Here is a 20,919-nt window from a genome sequence, read left to right on the forward strand (position 1 = left end):
ACTGAGACTACACCCACTTACCTAAGACTGACAGGTACAGAGACCACACCTACTTAACTAAGACTGACAAGTACAGAGGCCACACCCACTTACCCAGTACCGACAGACACAGAGACCACACCTACTTTACTAAAACTGACTGATATAGAGACCACACCCACTTACTTAATGCCAACAGACACAGAGACCACACCTATATAAGTAAGACTGACTGGTACTTACCTAATACCCACACAGAGACCACACCTACTTTACTAAGACTTGCATGTATAGAGGCCACACCCACATACTTAATATCAACAGACACCTACAGTACTTAACTAAAACTGACAGACACAGATGCCATGCCCACTGGCCTAAGATTGACAGGCAGACAGGCCACACCTACGTAAGTGAGACTGACAACCTCAATGGCCATAGCTGCTTAGCTGAGACTGATAGGCACAGAGGCCACACCCATTTAACTGAGACTGATAAGCACAGAGGCCACACCTATTTAACTGAGACTGACAGGCACAAAGGCCACACCCATTTAACTGAGACTGACAGGCACAAAGGCCACACCCATTTAACTGAGACTGACAGGCACAGAGACCACACCAACCTAACGAAGCCTGACAGGCACAGAGGCCACACCCATTTAACTGCGACTGATAGGCACAGAGGCCACACCCATTTAACTGAGACTGATAGGCACAAAGGCCACACCCATTTAACTGAGACTGACAGGCACAGAGGCCACACCCATTTAACTGAGATTGATAGGCACAGAGGCCACACCCATTTAACTGAGACTGACAGGCACAGAGGCCACACCCATTTAACTGAGACTGACAGGCACAAAGGCCACACCCAATTAACTGAGACTGATAGGCACAAAGGCCACAACCATTTAACTGAGACTGACAGACACAAAGGCCACACCCATTTAACTGAGACTGACAGGCACAAAGGCCACACCCATTTAACTGAGACTGATAGGCACAGAGGCCACACCCATTTAACTGAGACTGACAGGCACAGAGGCCACACCCATTTAACTGAGACTGATAGGCACAGAGGCCACACCCATTTAACTGAGACTGATAGGCACAAAGGCCACACCCATTTAATTAAGACTGACAGGCACAGAGGCCACACCCATTTAACTGAGACTGACAGGCACAAAGGCCACACCCATTTAACTGAGACTGATAGGCACAAAGGCCACACCCATTTAAATAAGACTGACAGGCACAAAGGCCACACCCATTTAACTGAGACTGACAGGCACAAAGGCCACACCCATTTAACTGAGACTGACAGGCACAGAGGCCACACCAACCTAACGAAGCCTGACAGGCACAGAGGCCACACCCATTTAACTGAGACTGATAGGCACAGAGGCCACACCCATTTAACTGAGACTGATAGGCACAAAGGCCACACCCATTTAACTGAGACTGACAGGCACAGGGGCCACACCCAATTAACTGAGACTAAGAGGCACAAAGGCCACACCCATTTAACTGAGACTGACAGGCACAAAGCCCACACCCAATTAACTGAGACTGACAGGCACAGAGGCCACACCCATTTAACTGAGACTGACAGGCACAAAGCCCACACCCAATTAACTGAGACTGACAGGCACAGAGGCCACACCCATTTAACTAAGACTGACAGGCACAGAGGCCACACCCATTTAACTGAGACTGACAGGCACAAAGGCCACACCCAATTAACTGAGACTGACAGGCACAGAGGCCACACCCATTTAACTGAGACTGATAGGCACAAAGGCCACACCCATTTAACTAAGACTGACAGGCACAGAGGCCACACCCATTTAACTGAGACTGACAGGCACAGAGGCCACACCCATTTAACTGAGACTGACAGGCACAGAGGCCACACCCATTTAACTGAGACTGACAGGCACAGAGGCCACACCCATTTAACTGAGACTGACAGGCACAGAGGCCACACCCATTTAACTGAGACTGACAGGCACAGAGGCCACACCCATTTAACTGAGAATGACAGGCACAGAGGCCACACCCATTTAACTGAGACTGACAGGCACAGAGGCCACACCTCAGGACTGATAAGCACAGAACTAGGATTGGCTGGTCCTTAAGCCACATCACCTTTATGACTGACACACACAGAGACTATGGCTCCTTAACCGAGACTGACAGGCACAGAGACTATGGCTCATTCACTATGAAGACACCACATCTGTGTAACAAGGACTGATGGGGACAGAAACCACACCTTCTTCATTAGGACTGATAGAGGCATAGAAACCATTTCTACTTTACTAAGACTGACGGGTCCCAAAGCCACATCTCCTTCGTTTATATTAAAATATGATAATTAAGGCAATGCGTACCTTACAGGGAATGATAGGCTCAGACGTCTGACCTCCTGTGGTGGCACTGACAGACACTAAAGGCACTGGGACTGACAGGTACAGAGGCCACGCCTCCTCAACTAAGACTGATGGCCACCAAGGCCACACCTTCATAAATACATAATTAAGTCCATGTCTCCTTAACCAAGACTGTAAGAAACCAATTCCATATCTTTATCTCTAAAACTGCCAGGTACCCAGGCCTCCACCTCCTTTCCCTGCATGAAATATAATAATTGTATATTGCACACAGGAGCATTCAGTGGGATGTCGAACCTTGGTCTGATTCCTGATAACGTTATTGAGCCTCATTTTTTGCTACTCATGGTCATTTCTCTTATGGTTTCCCACCTTCAAAATGGGGTAAAAATACCCTGTAAATGGGGCTCCTCAGTGTAGTGCGCACGTTTGAGGTTATCAGCAGCTCCACTCGAGCTCTGTTTCCTGAGCTAGGACGGATGAGACGCTGTGGCCGAGGAAGGCCGCGGGTTTCCTCACATTCATGCTGGAAATAGCCGCGCTGCCTCGGCCCCGAGCCAGGGATTGTTCACCAGAAACGGTGGAAGTGTGAGTGGATGAGGCCGTGTCCGACTGCAGCACCATGGAAATCAAACGGATACTGTGTGTGCGTGTGAAATTGCTTTATCTACCTGCTACAAAAAAAAAGGAAAATTATGAATATTTCAATTAGTGGTCAAAGACTATTCTTTCTTTATGTTTTGTTTTTCATTCAAAATCTTATTATTAATTTATTCTTATTAACATATAATGGCATTATCCACAGTACATATATAGTGTGTGTGTGTGTATACATATATATGTTACATATGTGGATTTACAGTATATAGATATATAAATATAAATACATGTGTTGTGTATTGTCTTACTTTCTGTGGCTGTGTGTCTATGTGTGTGTGTGTGTGTGTGTGTGTGCGTGTGTGTAGCTGTGTGTGATCCTAGAGCCCATGCAGGAGCTCATGTCCAGACACAAGACGTACAGTCTCAGTCCCAGAGATTGTCTGAAGACGTGCCTCTTTCAGAAATGGCAGCGTATGGTGGCACCTCCAGGTATACACATACACACACACACACACACACACACACACGCTGAGCCATTGTATACATCATTTGTATGCGTTATGCTAACAGAATATATACATAACTAAGTAATTTCCGAAACCAGTCCCAGCTAGACCCCTTTTTTTTTCTTGCTTTCCAGTTCAGGAAACACTTCTGCATTAGGACATGAACACTTCGAGTGAGGATAGATGCTGGTTATAGATCTTTAAAGCGTGTTAGGGAGGAGCGGGGCTTAGTGTGGATGCATAGTGGGAATTTATAGGGGACGTGTCTCAGTGCAGTGCTCAGCGATGCGAAGTTCATTACAAGCAGTGCGGAACGAATGCGAAACTTGAATATGGCTTGCTTGAACACATCCTGATTTAACCGACTGACAAACACGCGAGTCCGTGAGGCCAGAGCTTTACTCATATTTATTCAGTTTGTGGAAAACATTTTTACTTCCTTTTCACTTTTTCAGCTAATCATACTGATTAGCATAAACGCTTTTGCTGACATGAAATAAAACTTTAGTAAAGATCAAATAGCGTTCTCAGAAGAAATGATGCAGATCACAAATAAATCCCTTTTTTCTCTGCTTCTTTTCAAAATAAATTTAGAAAATAAATTTAAAAAAAATGTGTGATCTTCAAGATTTTGATTTCTAAAGTAGCTGTAAATTAAGGACAAACTCACTCTTCCTCATTAGAATTCCTGCACATGTTCATGACCCCAGGTTGTTTTGTCTGGTGGTCCATTTTGATTATTGTTTTAAAAGTTAAACCCCATGTCACTGTGGCAGACGTTGCCAAATTAGCATTTGTAAAGCTGTCAGTGAACCTGGTATTAATTTGTGGGATTTTCCTCCACTTCCGCTTCTGAATCGCGCCTGGCCCCCGTCAAACTCCTGTCCCGTGCCGTGAATCCTCTGTAACGGCCGTTTCCGTCCGAGCTGCGGCTCACTCTTTTCCTCCAATTCTGCTGAAACACGGTCCGAGTCGAGGGCAGGAAGGAAGGACGTCCACGTTTAAACACTGATAAGTCCTTTTTTGCGCTGTTTCTGTGCGTCATTCACACACACACACCCTCACTGGTAAACACACCAGGAGCCAGAATTGTCTGGATTTCGTCTGTATGGCAGGTTTTTGACTATTTTAGTTGTGGATATGATAACATTGTTATCTTTCCTTATTGTCTTTACCCATAAAACTAAAGTGAACGATGAACATTTCCTCAGGTGGAGCGTTGTTTTTATTTTAAATTGTCAGAATGCCAACTGGAATAGTAGCATTGGGTTCCTCAGTAGCATGCATAAGTATTCACTCTGTGTATTTACATCACAGCCATGAACTGAAACGATTTGTTTGTTGGTTTATGATTTTAGTCAAATGGTGTTTTCATGTCATAAACCTTTACAAAATAACCCGTAAGGAACATAGTTTTTACCCACTAAAACAGTTTAGAGTCTGTAAGCACACTAGCACACATCACCAGAGGAGGCCTGAGTCAACACGAGAATGTGTTAAGAATACGATCGAGAGTCTATAGCAAGGCATTTAAAGAAAATTAAAACATCAGGATCCAGATGTGTAAAACAGACATATCCAGACATATCCTAATTGCAGACATATCCTAATTGTAAACAGAGATGGTCCTACCAAGCATCAGCACAGAAAGTGAATAGTTAGTTTAACCATAACATATTTGCCCTTAAATAAATATTATATTTCACAGGCTGTGAGAATGGGGTGTGAATACTTATGCAAGGCAATGTATTTGCTAATAATTCATATGAAGCCCTTCAAAAATTCACACAGGCTTTCTGAATAATAGATTTATGACTTCCATAATATGACTTATGATCTTTTAAAAAGTTTTTTTTATCATAGTTTTTTTTACTCTTACATAATTTCAATCATCCTATTATGTACACAATTTTATGGTTTTTTATTAGAATTATGCTTTTTTCTCATTTACGTCTCTGTTTGCATAATCACGTTAAACTCATTTTATTTTTTGACTTTGTGGTTTTCAGCCGGACATCCACAAAACTTCAAAACGGAAATCTTCCCCACAAATCACAAGAAAGGTACTTGTTCCGCCTTCTAACGCTCTTCTCACGATGGCTTCTAACCAAGAACGTGGCATTTGGGGTTCTGCAAGAATGATGTGAAAAATGTTGGAAAAATGACTTTAAACTGAATGCTTAAAAAAAGATTTCCCTTCACAAGTCAATTAAATATTAAGTAAAAAAAAAAAAAAACTAGTGTAGATCAATTACTATAACATGAAAAACTAAGTATACATTTACTTGAAAATTACATTTTATAAGTACAGTATAATGATTGGAACTGAATCACTGGATAATTTGAATTAAAATAATTTTATAAGATTTGAAATGATTTGATATTTTTCAGAATTAAATTCCGTTTCAATTTTTTTGCTTGTTATTATACACACCGTTTCTATCATTTTAATACTCATATGATTTTGAACATGTAAAAAAAATGTAAATCACAATATCACAATGAAATGCAATGGGACAGAAGACACATTTATCTCCAAAAGCAACAATTCTGTTTTTTTGAAAAAGGCAATTTTTGAGAAATATTTAGTTTTAACAACAGGGGCATTTTTAATTGCATTCACAAAAAGTAAAAAGGTTTAAAAAGTTGCATACCGCTGCTTTAAAGTGTGCCAGCACCCTTTATACACTGTTATTCCCTGAATATACTTTATTTACTTTTGGATCCGGTTCTGGTATCAGCTAAAAGTGGTACTAATATTATGTTAGGTAAAAAAAAAATGGACCAGAAAATGTTTGTTTTTATGATAGCATCATATACTGTATCATATATAAGCACTGAATACCTTGTTTACAGATGAATGTGTATGCATGTACTATATAAAAATTTTCATTTCTGTATTTACAAGTTGAGATAAACACACTGATTACTAAATATTTAAAATCAATACTTTAATATTTAAAGTATTTAAGGCATTATTAACATGAACATACTCTAGGTGTTATTTATACAGTATGCAGGGCATTTACGTCAACCTGGGACTTGTGATGAAATTTCTCCTAAATGAAGGCATAAAACTGATTGGCATTTACAGAAGACTTCAAGGTCAGTACGGTAAGGGGAACGTTTTAAAGAAGGCTGTACGTCAGGCCGAGGTGGCTCGGAGCCCATTGCAGTCGTTCCAGTGAACATTCAAGGAGTAAAGAGTATCCTCGAATATTAGATAACTTGTGCCTGACATGCAGAAGAGACGCATCTGTCTGTGGAAACTCATCATTTGCATGTTACAGAAACTTTAATGATGGGAGCTATTGCCACATCCACCATACAGTTCTGACCTCGAAGCCATTTCAAGCCATTTCCACGTTTTGGAAAATTAAAGGAGTTCTTGGGAGGCCAGCATTCCAGGCTAGAAGCAGATAGTCCGATCATAGCTCCGGGGTACTGAGAAAACATTCTACCTTGATGGTATCCAAGCACTAGTGAAACACTGGAATAAATGCATTTGTGTAGCAGGGGATTATATAGAAGAAATAAAGGGAGTTTTTACTCTCCTAACTGTGTTCTGTTATTCTGTACAATCAAAAGTCCCCGTTTGACTTGAACGCTTCTTAAATATTCTAAAAAGCATAGGGTTTCATTAACAACAACAACATATGAAATATTAGTTAATCTAAAATAAATAGTGCTTTTTTTCAGCACAGTGAACAGTATTTATGTTAATTCCATGTGCATATGATAAACATCTATATTGCTGTAGATTAAAACAGGTTTTCTCTTAATAGGACGTGTGTAGGAGATGTCTCGCATTACTCCCTGGTTTCTGCTTGTGTATGTACATTTTATCTTTTTACAAAGTAAGCTTGTTTCTAAGTGTGTGTATGTGTGTGTGTGTGTGTGTGTGTGTGTGTGTGTGCGTGTGCTCAGAGCCTACTCGACAGACCACAACAAAGAGAAGGAAGAGGAAGAACTCGGCCAGCAGCACGTCTAACAGCAGCCTTGGCAACAGCACAGGCAGCAAGAAACGCAGTCCGGCCAACAGTTTCAACCTGAGCAGCCAGGTACCTGTAAGCATCCGAGTTCCTCCGTTTACACACCCACACACATACACACACACACACACACACACACATGAAACTATGAATGCATGCATAAAAATATGAGCAGATCACAACATGAGCACCTGCAAAAAAAAAAAAAAACATTATAAACATATTAGAGTCACCTACGTAACATATATACTGTATACACCTACGCACACACCACACACAGCGATATGTACTGTGTGTATGTGGGACGGTCTGGGTGTTACTCTGAGAATGAACTCTGACTTAAACAGATGTAAAATCGGTGGTGGTGGTGTCAGAGAAAGAGTGACACTATGTGTTTATTTATTTATTTGTCTTATTTGAGCTAATAGCTCAGAAAATCTTCTAAACACACTTTACAATTCTTTAACAGCATACAGATACTGTATAAGCTTTCATTGATTACGGGCGTGTTCTCTCTTTTAATGAAAATTGTTTGTTCAAGTCAACCCGGGACTTGTGATAAAATTTCAACAAGAAAACCTGTCGCAAACAAGTTCAAGTTCCTGTAGTATGCAAGTGGTCATCATGAACAATTATTCACAAGCACCACTTGCATATTACAGGAACTTGGAACGCTCCTCTCCCACACACCCTCTTTCGCGACGGGTTTTCTTGCTGAAATTTTATCACAAGTCTTGAACAAACAATTTTTATGCATGAGGCCAGTGAAGCAAGGATGCACAATCAAAAGTCCCGGTTTGAATATTTGCGTACAGTACATTGTGTTGTTTAAAAATACGATTTAAAAAACAGGTGTTCTGGATCGTGCGTTGAGGTGAGGATCAACACGATCAAGAGATCAGGAGAACAGATATGGGCCAAAAACAAGAAAACACCTAAGGAAATACGATTAGGAAACAGATTTAGTACAGGCATTTTAGCATTTTTAAATGCATTCAGAAAAAGTAAAAAGGTTTAAAAAGTTGCATACCGCTGCTTTAAAGTGTGCCAGCACTACTCTGGTAAAACAGTTTACTGTAAATCAAGAGCTAACGTAAAACAGGTGGTAAATTGCTGTAAATTGTAGTAAATTGTAAAAGTCAATTATTTGTCTCACAATTTTTTAACAGATTTTAAATCTTATATATGAGATATAAAGGCAACAACAGAGAAACAGTTCAATAAAGCCTGCGGTTTTCAGTAATAGCCAGAAAATCATCTATTATATTCTTTATATTGTCTCATCCACGTCCTCTCTCTTAGGCTTCAGCACTTCGTTGGTTTAGTAGTTCTGTGGTACTGTAAAAGCTTTTACGGCATTAATTATACAAGTCCAGCTTGCATTTGTAGCGTCTTGACACAACTTCTTCGTATTGTTTTATGGAGCTTTAGTGGTAAGCGGAAGCCAAACAGAGCACAACTGTAATGTGAGCCGAGTTCACAGGGAGTCATCCTTCCATATCACGTCTTGATAGAACATATGGTAGTAGTGCATTATGGTAATACGTATAATCGTCTGTATGTAATACAGTAGATAAATACACTGCCGGGCCAAAAATAAAAAATGTCAAAACTTTAGGAAAGTCAAATTATTAATGGTCTTCATCAACACCAAAAACAATTAAGGAGATTTTAAATGAATAGAATTGAGTTAAAAATCGTCCGATACATTATTAAAACCTGTAAGGATAATGCTGGACCATCAACTTTGTGGAAGATACAGTATGTGGTCAGGAAAAAAAAAAAAACATGAATGGAGATCACTTAAACGCTTGGTAAAGTTGTATGATAAAAAAATGCCATAAAAAATCAGGGCTATGTTTAACAGTGGAAGTAAGAGCATTTCCACACACACAATGTGACATGAACTCAAAGGATTGGGACTAAACAGCTGTGTGTCCATAAGAAAAAACACTTGTTAATGAGACTAAGCAAAAAAAGAAAAGTTTTATGATATTCTTAAACCTTTTAAGGAAAAAGATCATTTCTCACTTCAAAAGAACATTTTCGAGTTTAAAACAGATATTAATATTCATTATACTGTTTATACCTTTAAATTAAATGCAATAATTTTGCTTTTATAACTTCATATTATGCATGGGTCAACTGGGAAAAGGATAAACCTGATTAAAAAAATAGAAATGTTCTCTATTTCTGCAAAGTGATAAACAATTTGGCTGATTTAACCTAGAACATAAATGTATATTCAGTTACAGTATGTGCAAAAGTTTGCACACCCCTCATGATTTTGTGAAGGGAGACAGTAAAATGTAGCTCAGTTATACAATTGAGCAAAAAAAATTACAATTTTGATGTCAAACATAAAACAAAAAATGCAGTTTTTTCGTGAAAATGTGTATCGTTAAAAGCGCTGTAGAGGTACGAATTTAAATTACAAAATATAAACAAAAAAAGTAAATATTAAGGGAATTGGCTACAGTAAAAGTATACCACTTTTGAAAAGAAAAAATCAAACTGATACAATTTTTTCTTTCTTTTAAAATTATATCATAACGTGATTGGCATTTTTTGTTGTTGTTGCTGTTGTGGTGATGGTGTTTTTTTTTGTTTTTTTTTTACTTTGAAATCTATCACACTGCATGTCTTATAGGTATGCATTTTATTTTTGGCCTTAGGGTATGAAATCTTTGCACTAATAATTAAAGCAAAGCTATTAGTTATTTTATAAAACTATGATATTATATTGCAAGTGCTATATTTTCCTATAAATGTGAGTAGCGAACAGAGCACGAGTGTTAACGGTTAACCCCGAGGCGTTTATCCTCAAGTGGCTTTTTATCCCCAGGCCTCTCGTCTCTGGTGAATCTCGCTCAGCCCCCGGGTCAAACGCACACTTCAACCCACAAGTGTTACAGCTTTACCGAGGGAGCAATAGCGGGAAGCAGGGCTGCATTTATTTGCAAATGGCTGATGGGATTTGTAGTACGTAGCTGTTCCCCAGAGTCACGGCACACAATAGGAACTGCGAATGCTGACTGGGGGATTAGTGTGGATTTGGAGCGCATTCGAGCTCTTCACGTTTTTGCACACTGTGCTCAAGGTTACTAGTAAACTCAGGCAAAAAAAAATTGTATTTTAAAGATATTTTTTGTAGCGAGTGATTTGTGGACGTTTTTCAGGATAAAATGTAGGATTCTATGTAGAGGATAGTGTAATGATAATATATATATTTAATAATATAATAATATTTTTAAAAAATTTAATAATTGTATATATATATATATATACAATTGATATTTATTACGCAGCATTTTGCAGTTTATATTCATTTTTAGGAATAAATTTTATTATATGGTGTAAAATAATGTTTAAATATTAATACATAAATATTATAATTAGAATTATTATATAAACATTAGAAATTAAAATCATTGAATTGTCCTAGGTAAACATTGTGTGTATAACAAACCTCATAATGAACTGATTTGTGTTTAGTGTACAGTACTTACGTTGTTATTTTGGATACTAAAAGATGAAAATTTTCTTTCGAACGGGTCGAAGGTCTTATCAGGTTGATACTATGTGTGTGAGTTGGTGTGTACAGTACTAACTGAATAGTTTGTGAGGAATTTTTATCTTGTGACTTCATTTTTAGTATGTTTTTTTTTGTGTGTGTGTGCATGTGCATCACATTCATTTTTAATTTTTATTGCATCCTTCCTTGTATGTGTGCATGCATGTGTGTGTATATGTGTGCACACACTACATGTGGTACATAACATGTACTGTACAGTATGTGTGCCTGAGGCATGGCCCCATAATATCCTGTGTTATACTACTCTACAGCACTACTGAATTCTCAAATCTGATTGGTCAGGAGATATTGATTAATTGGCTCTGATAAATGGCTGGAATTGAAACATACTTCAATACCTTAGCATTGCCATAGTAATAGCTAATTTAGAGACACCTTTATAGCAATATGATGTAGGAAATATATATTTTAAGGATTTTATTTTTTGTTTGTTTGTTTGGTTGGTTTTTGGAAGAAGCCTTCCAAAAATCGAACAAGCGATTCGCAACAGCGAACCTTAAGTTTTCCAACACGGGAATTTTTGGCGGGATCTGTGGAATCTTGCTAACATGACAAGCAGCATTGTTTATTTTATTAACTGCAAGGTAAATCTTTTCTGAATTGTGTAAAAAAAAGTAGAAGCTGGTGAAAGATTGTCTGTTTATAATGGCTAAAACATGATTCTAAGACATACGATTAACTAGTAGCTAGAATAGAATAGAATAGAATAGAATAGAGTATCTGCTAGTGTTAGCTAAAGTGTTCGCCCCCTGCTGTCTGCCAGGAGTATTGCATGTGCAGTGATAAAAACTGATTAGACTTTTTTATTTTTATCTATTTTATTTCTATAAATTATATTTTATTTCTATTATATTATAAGACTGAAAAATTAAGCTCCTGCTAAATGTTAATGCTGTACATGGTTATACTACAAATCGGCAACATTTTTTGTATAAAAATAAAGATAATTCTACATCTGGAAACAATTTTAAAATCACAAAGAGGAGAACCCCTGGCTGTTATGCATAGGATAGATACACCCGTACGCTGGGAATAACATACGCAGCAAAAAAACATACATTTTCAAAAACTTCTAATCCAGATAAAAATTCAAACAGAAGTTTTTTTTTTTTTTTTTAGTGAACACGCACCAGTGACACTGAATTACAGTTTATTAGGATATAGCAGCTAGCAACTCCATGTAAAAGCACTAGCTAATCTGTTGGCTAGCAATAATAACGAAACATGAAGCATATGAAACATCTGACGTTAATTTACACCAACGCCTGACTGTTTTTTACCCTTTGAGCTTTGGTCCCCCTCTCACTAGGAATGACTTTAATTGCGAGAATTCGTACTTGCTCTGAAAGGAACATGCACACACATACATCACACACACACACACACACACACTGTGAGAAAAGTGTTAGTGTGAGCCACTGACTCGGTGCCAGCTCTCGTTATCGTACATATATATCTGAGTGTGTGTGTGTGTGTGTGTGTGTCACTGAACGCTTGGCCCCCTCCGTCTTAAAGCAGAACACGGAGCCTGTGGAGCCGAGCCACGCTCTGTGGAGAAGAACATGCTGCTTACATATGTAGCGCGGCCGTTCGGTTTTGTCTGTGCAGTTGTACAGCAATGAGCACTCTCCGACGTGAGCCCTATCACAATGAGGTGGTCATGTGATCGTCAGTGGAGCGGTTCGAGGCGGCCGTGTATCAGACGCTGCTACAACAGTGCCCCCTACTGCTAAAAGCACATTACAGCAGTGTGGTTTGTAGAACGATTATAAATGCACTGTCTTTTATCACCCTGACAGTCACCTGTCTATCCTAATTTGTTGTTTTAAGACAGATGAAACATGATTATGCAAATATCCAGGCTTAAAGGAAAAGATTAGGCTTTGCTCTAAGGGGAAATTGTCAACGTATATTTAATTATGATTAATATTTTAAAGCCAGACACAGTTGTAAAAATGTTATACAATTGGGCCATTTTAAATCTAAAGTATAAATTTCTAAATTTTCTTCCTTTTTTTTTTAATCATCATAGATAGGCTTCTACAATATTGATTTTCTGCACTTTTTTCTCCAATTTTATTTAGTTATTTATTTTTGCAATAATACATTTAATCATCCAGAACTGAAAAAAACGATCATTTCAACTGTTTCAGGTTTATGGAGAACAGGGGCGAGTTTAACAATGGATATCGATATGGTTACCATATAGTTGAATGCGTTTAAAGCATATCTGAAGGGTTCAAGTCAACCTGGGATTTTTGATTGTGCAAAACACAAACTTGCTTTATTTCTCTATATAATTTCCTGCTACACTAATGCACTTATCCTACAGTTTTAATACTGCTTAGATACCATCAATATAGAAATTTTCCTCAGTACGCTGAACTCGGTATCGAACTTCCTGTTCCATGTCTGAAACCCAAGGCCTCTCAGGAACTCCTTTAAATAACCCAAACATGTGGAACTGGCTTGGAGCGAGGTCAGGACTGTACTGGGGATGTGACGATAACTCCCAGCCGAGTTCCTGTAACATGCAAGTGGTGTGTGTTGGTGAATGATTATGTGTAACTTATCAAGTCTTCATCAAGTTAGTGACAAGTTATCCATCGATTGTCAAGGATCAGGCATTCCACTCGCTGAATGTTCATGAGAATGACTCCAGTGAGCTCCGATCCACCTCGGCCAGGATGTACGGCCTTCTTTAAAACGTTTGCAGCATTCAAATGTTTTACAGTCTCATCACCGTACCGTGCTTAAAGTCTTCTGTGAATGTCAATCAGTTTTACACCTTACTCCCCGTTTGTCTTAAATGTAATAATAATAATACACAACTGCAAATTTCCAGTATAATCCCTTTACAGATTAGCTGTCTATTGTCTAAGTTTCTTTATTCCCCTTCAAATTTGTTTCATTATTAAAGTTATTTGTTTTACATTTAACACGTCATTTTAACGCTTAATCTTTTTGGGTACATTTTTTCATCCGCAAGTGCCAATTTAGCCAAACGAATTTTTTTATCCCAAAATTTTATCACTATTTTTGAAGTCAGTAGTCTATAAGAATCGGCCCAGAGCGATCTAGTAAAGGATCATCTTTGCATGTACAACATCAGTTTTGATACATTAGGACACTTTCAGTTTTCCTGTTTTCAGCATTTATACCTATTTGTACCGCCGCTGCTGTAATTTCTAATTCAAAATGAAAAAAGAAATTGTCTATGGAGCCAGAGTTTGAGCCACCATATAGTTTGTTACCCGTTACGTAAAGTTTCCCTTCACAGGACTCAAGGATGCTAAATGAGTCTTTTGAGAAATGTGAAGGGGCGGGGCTTCCAGGAGATTCAAAATCCCCGGCACATATACAGAAAGGATTGTTTTTGTTTTTCTTTTTCCTATTTTTGAGTGATATATGAATACAGACAGCTACACAGTTGCATAGTGATTAGCAATGTGGCACTGTGGGTTCGATTCCTACCTCAGATCTGTGGGCGTGTAATTTTGCATGATCTCCACATGCTTGGTGTCTTTCCTTCAGGACTCTGGTTTCCACTCACAGTATAGATCAAGTTAATTAGTGTTCCCAAACTGCCTGTAGTGTGTGTGTGTGTGTGTGTGTGTGTATGTGTGTGTGTGTATACCCTGTGATGGATTGCAGTCTGTCCAGGTCTCGTGCGTTAAGTCTCCTGGGATAGGCTCCCGCGACCCAGTACACAGGATAAGCTGTATATAAGATGATTGAATGAATGGTACTCTGGTGTTAAATAAGTCTGGCAGATCTCTTAGTGATAGTAGAGATAATTAAACAGTTTTATTACTCCAACTTATTTACTGCTATATTTCAAATCTCACTGGTATTTTCTCTTTATTCAAACAACAGCGGGGGGAAACACAAACTCCTGTAATCGAATTTTCTATACGGAAAAGCTGTAAATTAAGCTTGCTCTCTGTTTTTTCTCCGCCTACAACTTGAGTTTATTAAATGTATTTCATTAATGACTCACAGTAAGTGGTGACGGCTTAGATATTCTTTTAACTAAATGGTCCCAGAATGCAATAAAACAACATGGTGCTAATGTTTTAAAGGTAAAGATACAGTCTGATGTTAGCTCTAGGAAAAAAAATAGTTCTTCATGGACTCGTTTGACAAATCAGGGTTCATTAATAAAGAAAAGTCAGGTAAATCAGGTCACAGGATGGAATGTGGTGCCATTAGGACTCCTGAGCGGCTGGGCCCCGGGTATGAACCATGGCCATCACAGGAGATTTTGGCTCATAGCTTATACAGTACACACTTGCACATACTGTATACATGCGAAACACGTTTAGATCTTGTTAAACTGCACAACATTCCTTGTGCTTATCATGAGCTCCACTCAACAGGAAGGCAGTTATTTTGGGTCATTTTTAAAATGCACCCAATGGATTTTCATATACTCCTCTCAGGGGATTCATACAATTACCACCAAACCAGGCCACTTTGATCTCAAGACATTGAGGATGGAAAATTGCAAAGCGATTGTTGATATAACAAACAGTTCGGTCGTGACGGTGCCTTCAATTAATGCTGAAAAGTGGGTAATAACTTCCTGAGTGAGTCACATTGAGTGACATTGTAGTGTGATGCTTTTTGTCCAGCATCCAGAGGTTTTTGGAGGTCTTAACATAAAATTTCCAGTATTCTAAAATTATGTAAGAATAATATTAGTATGTTCCATAAGGTAAAAGCATGTCCCCACTGTCTTTCTGGTGCACCTGTGCGGTGAAGGTACGGTCCTTGGGCCAGATCATCGTTGCTTGCAATTCTTATTCTTATTATTACTTTATTATTATTATTGTTGTTGTTGTTGTTGTTTAATGCAAATTTGAAGCGACTTTATCGGATGAGAAATATTTCTGGGAGGTATCTTCGGCATATTCATCGGAAAACCATTTTCCATTGTTGATTATTTTTCTACAGCAGCATGCTCTGTCGCATCTTTCTTCCATTTATAATTAATTTGCATTCTTGCTTTTTGTTCAAGTCTCAGGACAGAAGAGCTGATCCTGAGTCAGTATACTTTAAAGAACTTTTTTAATGCAGGTCTATCCACCGGCTAAAGCTAATGAGATGAGTACGCAGAACACGCTTCTTATTCAGTAGCAATTAGAGCATCCAGTCAGAACACCAGCTGGAACCTGTGAGCTGCAGCACTATTTGTGTGTGTGTGTGTGTGCGCGTGCGTGTGTGTGTGTTAGTTATTGGCCCCTGGTTTCATACCCTGAGTGGAGGGCGACAGTTGCCGTTCAAAAACAGATGGCAAATTCAAGGCTCGTTGGCAAGCAGCGGTCGATTTTTCCCCCCATCACTAACATCTCTGCTAATGAGTTAATTAGCTATGTAAATTGACAAATCAGCATGTGGATATTGTGATTTAGTCCAAAAGCCCACCTTAATGAATGAGTGTAATTACGGATTGAAGAGGAGGCGCGGGAGCTCAGCGGCCCGCGTGTGAGGCCTCGTAGACCGCCGGGAGACACGGAGAGAGAGTGTGAAGGAGAGCAAGAGGGAGATGAGACGTCTGTAACGTGATTTGATTAAAAATTATTTCACAGTGTTTTTGGAAATGAATGTTTTCTGCATAATTGATAGCATCAGCATACCCCTGCCTCACCCCCCACCCAACTGAGCAGTTGTATTTACCAGATTAAGAGATAAGCGGGTGCTGACACTTCATAAGCAAAGTGATGTACTGTATGGAAGGAGGCAAAACACTTCAGAAGCTGCTAACACAGGAAAATAATCAGTGATGCAGCCTGGCATGAAGTGAAGCTACCTTTATAATTCCCTGCTACACTCATGTACTTACCATGGCGTTTCACTAGTGTTTGGATACCATCAAGGTAGAAAGTTTCTCAGACTGCCTGCTTAAAGTCTGAAACGCTGGCCACCAAGGAACTCCCTTAATGGCCTTAACATGTGAAAATGGCTTGAAGCGAGGTCAGTCTCTTAACTCTCAGTCATGTCATTCTGTCAGTCAGTTTTTGTATATCCATTTCTGGCTACATTTAATGTCCTTTAAACACAAGCCTGACAAAAAAACTGTCAGATTAAAAAATTATGACATTGGAGACTCCGTCCATGAATTTTAAGTAAACATCTCCTTACCAAAAACTTCACCACATCAACGATCGTGTTTTCCTTTTTAAAAATTCCAATGTGATTTTTGATCAATTAATTATTAGACTTTGGAGTTCCAGTGAATGATTTCTTACTATAGAAACAACAATGTATTAAAACAAGCACAATATATACTTATATATTATATTATACAATATATTACTATATACTTATGATCAGATCATATTTTGTATCATTTGTAAGAAATTGGACAAAGGCAACTAAACAGGCACTTGTCAAAATTTCACAAACTGTCTAGTTTCGAGAGAAAAATGGCAGTGGGTCGTTCTGGAGTCAAAGGAGTCAACTGTTGTGATTCAATGATGTGATTCAACTTTCAAGAGCCGAATTACATTAATGCAACTGTTAACCGTTAAGTGTAAGGTTTTAACATTAACCCTGTCTTGGTTCGATCGGCAGGACGTGATGGTAGTGGGTGAGCCCACTCTGATGGGTGGCGAGTTTGGTGACGAGGACGAGCGGCTGATCACACGGCTGGAGAACACGCAGTATGACGCCACCAACGGCCTCGACGACGACGACGACTTCACCAGCTCGCCAGGGCTCAACAACAGCAGACCCTGGGCTAAGGCGCCGCCTCCGGGCCAGGACAGCAAAACCGAGAGCACGGCCTCGCAAGCCTCACAGTAACCAAGACACGGTTCCATCTTTCTCTCGCACTCATCCTCTTTTTGTCTCTGACCTTACTTTTAAGATTCCTATCTCCTGGCGTCCAAGGCGTCCATTTTTCACAACAGACTCCGATGCGTTCAGCGTTGCACAGCACTGAGAAGGCGAATGACAGAAATGCACATTTTCCACACAAGAGAAGAGAAGACTGATGCCTGAGATGTTCAGCTGATAAACTGCACATGGTCGCTAAGGTAGCAATACATGTCCATGGTGACTCCTGTCCAATAGGTGAAGAGATTACTCGTCCATCATCGGAAAGCCACTGAGATCTGATGCACATTTGCATCTGTATCATTTTTTTTTATTATTATTTTTATTTTTATTTTGATCATTATTTTCAACACAACAAACTAATAAGTCTTAAATTACATCCTTTTCCATGCTAGAATGAGGTTAGGACATATCACATTTATCATCTGCTTCTGATAAAGACAGACATTGCAGAGAGAAGGACAAGTTTCTCTGGATGTAATATTTACACCTGTAATTTTACCCAAAAAGCTATTTTGTTTTCTGGGTCTAAATGTGTTATTTTTAAGGATTTGTGAATATTCTGTGATCTCCTTGTACAATCTCTGACCGAATTGAAGGCACATACGACAAGCGTATTTCCCTTTGTATCCCTTTAACGAGCCTCTTACCAGACTGGACTGTAACTTGTTACTGCATGATCTTTTAAAATCTGTAAATCTGTTTATTTTTGTTTTGGTTTTTTTTTTCATTCCTCGATTCGAGGCCATGTTGTTTTCGGTTTATCGCTTTATAAACACCTTACAGGGTCGTTCCTCTGTACATACGGACGCAGTCTGTTCCGGTGCAGCCGATCAAGAAGACCACCGATCCTCATCCATGATGGCAGCTCTTTTGATTGATCCTCAGTCAACACTGTTGTTTTTCTCACTAATGCACACTCGAATGAGAAAAGTAAGAATGCAAATAGCTAATTAAAGATTAGCCAACACATGGACAGGACACGGATATACACTCGCTGGCTATTTTAAAACCTAGCAACATCTTTATACCTGTTCATTCGTTAATGATCCAACAGCCAGAATGTAAGGACTTCAGTTCAACTGGAGGGCTGTAGTAACTCAAGTAATCACTCTTTATAAACGTGTTAAGCAGAAAAGCATCTCAGAACATCTCCTGGTAGTTTGAACAAACTTCACCTGTCCAGGATTGTTGAACCTGTAGTCATAGATTGGTCTTTCATGAGATGCTTTTTCTGCTCAACACGGTTGTAAAGAGTGATTACTTGAGTTACTCTAGCTGTCCATAACAAGGCATTTCCATCTGCAGGACTTTGCAGCTGAGGTTTTTTTCCTTTATTTCTGTTAAATTGTCCAGCGAGTGTATCTTTGTGTTAGTGTTCAAGATGATGATGATGATGATGATGACGATTGGTATCCGCCCAATCAAACCATCTCTTTTTTTGTTTTGTTCATTTGTGCTTTAATAGTTTTCACAACTGCTTTTTTTCCCTCCCAAAGATCCCAATGTATTTCCAGTTTCAACACGACGGAGTTCTTCTACTCCGATCTTGTATTATTAGAACTCTGCACTGTTTGTATAATATTTAGCAGAGGTGTTTTCGTGTCATATCCAAAGTCTTGTATGTATGCTTTGCGATTTTTGTGTGCCAATAAAATGTGCTTAGGCCTACAGGATGCTCTTATCTTCTTTTTTGTATGTGTAAAAGTAAAGGTGTAGAGGGAATAGTGTTGCTGCCTCACAGATTGTTCCCTCGCAGGTTGCTGTCAGTCTGCAGATGCTGTGCATATTTTTTTTCTTTATCAGAGTGGGATTCATTTGGGTTCTTCTGTGTCTTTTAAAAGACATCCACGTGTACAGCACTTAGCATCTGGGTTTGGGTTTTATTCTAAATTTAGGGCTTGTTGTGAAGGTTTTTTAGAAAAAAGTACATGGAAAAATAAGTTCCTTTACCAACAGTTATACAGAATTGTATAATAAGAAACAACAGTGACATTCAAAATTGGCATAAGGCCAAAGTCAATTGCCGTCTTAGGTAACAATCATGCACAATTATGTGCTTATTGAATATTCTTTTCCTATATTTGCTTAAAATGCAAGCAAGCTTTACCAAGAAATGCATATATTGCTTATAAAACTATTACTTCCATGAGTTTCCGTAGGATTTGTTTGCTTTGGTTATAGTACCTTTTTTTCTATCCGCCTGTCACCTGTCACCTGTACAAATAAAACAGTGTTTTTATAAATCATTTTAATCTCATAAAATCTTGTTAATATGCTGATGTGTGCTTGATCTAAACACACTAAAATGTGCAGTAATAAATTCAATTAGAAGTAAGTAGAGTCATACACTTGGCTGCCACATGTGATCCTCTTGCACCATCTGGTGGTTGGTTTTTTTTTATTGTATGTCAAGGTTAATATACACTGCTTATCCAAAAAATAAAAATAAAAGTCGCACACTCCAACGCTTCATTTAGACACCATTGGCTTTGATTACAAAACACAATGTGATGGCCAGTTAATGTGATTCCTCATGCTCTCAGAAGCACTCTCAAAATCCGAGTCCTGGAATATAGTCGTGCCATCAGGGAAGAAAACCTCCATAGATGTCATAACCTGGTGATTCAGGACCCAGATCATAACACTTCCTCCAGAGGCTTGTACAGTTGTCATTATGCATGATGGGTGCATCACTAAACATTTTGGAATAGGTACAATCTGGACTCATCAGACCACATGACCGACACACAGCTGTTTAGTTTTCATCACAATGTATCTGTGTGTGCGTGTGTGTAAATGCTTTCACTATTAAATATCGCTTTGTTTTTACTGTTGATTTAAGTGTTTTAGTGATCTTCATTCATGATTTCACTTTAACAAAGTTGATGGTTCTGCACTGTCCTTCAAGGTTGTGATAATGTGTTGAAGCTAGTTCCAGTCACTGCACATCTCCCTAGTTGTTGTCTTTGCTTGACACAGCCCAATAATTTGAAATAGGACTTTTTAAAT

General features: G+C 38.8%; 1 protein-coding gene across 2 annotated transcripts in view; it reads left to right on the top strand.

The window, feature by feature from the left end:
- Positions 1–18,317, top strand: part of ldb2a (LIM domain binding 2a) — a 101,300-nt gene extending 82,983 nt beyond the window's left edge. The window contains exons 6-9 of one of the 2 annotated variants that reach the window (XM_053506431.1): positions 3,340–3,463; positions 5,490–5,543; positions 7,408–7,547; positions 17,644–18,317. In XM_053506431.1, coding sequence (XP_053362406.1) covers positions 3,340–3,463; positions 5,490–5,543; positions 7,408–7,547; positions 17,644–17,874 — 549 coding nt within the window. In that variant the 3' untranslated portion in view covers positions 17,875–18,317. The remainder of the gene's footprint in view (positions 1–3,339; positions 3,464–5,489; positions 5,544–7,407; positions 7,548–17,643) is intronic. The other variant, XM_053506432.1, reaches the window with a different exon arrangement.
- The last annotated feature ends 2,602 nt before the right edge of the window (positions 18,318–20,919 follow it).

This window comes from Clarias gariepinus, chromosome 10, assembly GCF_024256425.1.
Source record: "Clarias gariepinus isolate MV-2021 ecotype Netherlands chromosome 10, CGAR_prim_01v2, whole genome shotgun sequence".
Classification (NCBI taxonomy): domain Eukaryota; kingdom Metazoa; phylum Chordata; class Actinopteri; order Siluriformes; family Clariidae; genus Clarias; species Clarias gariepinus.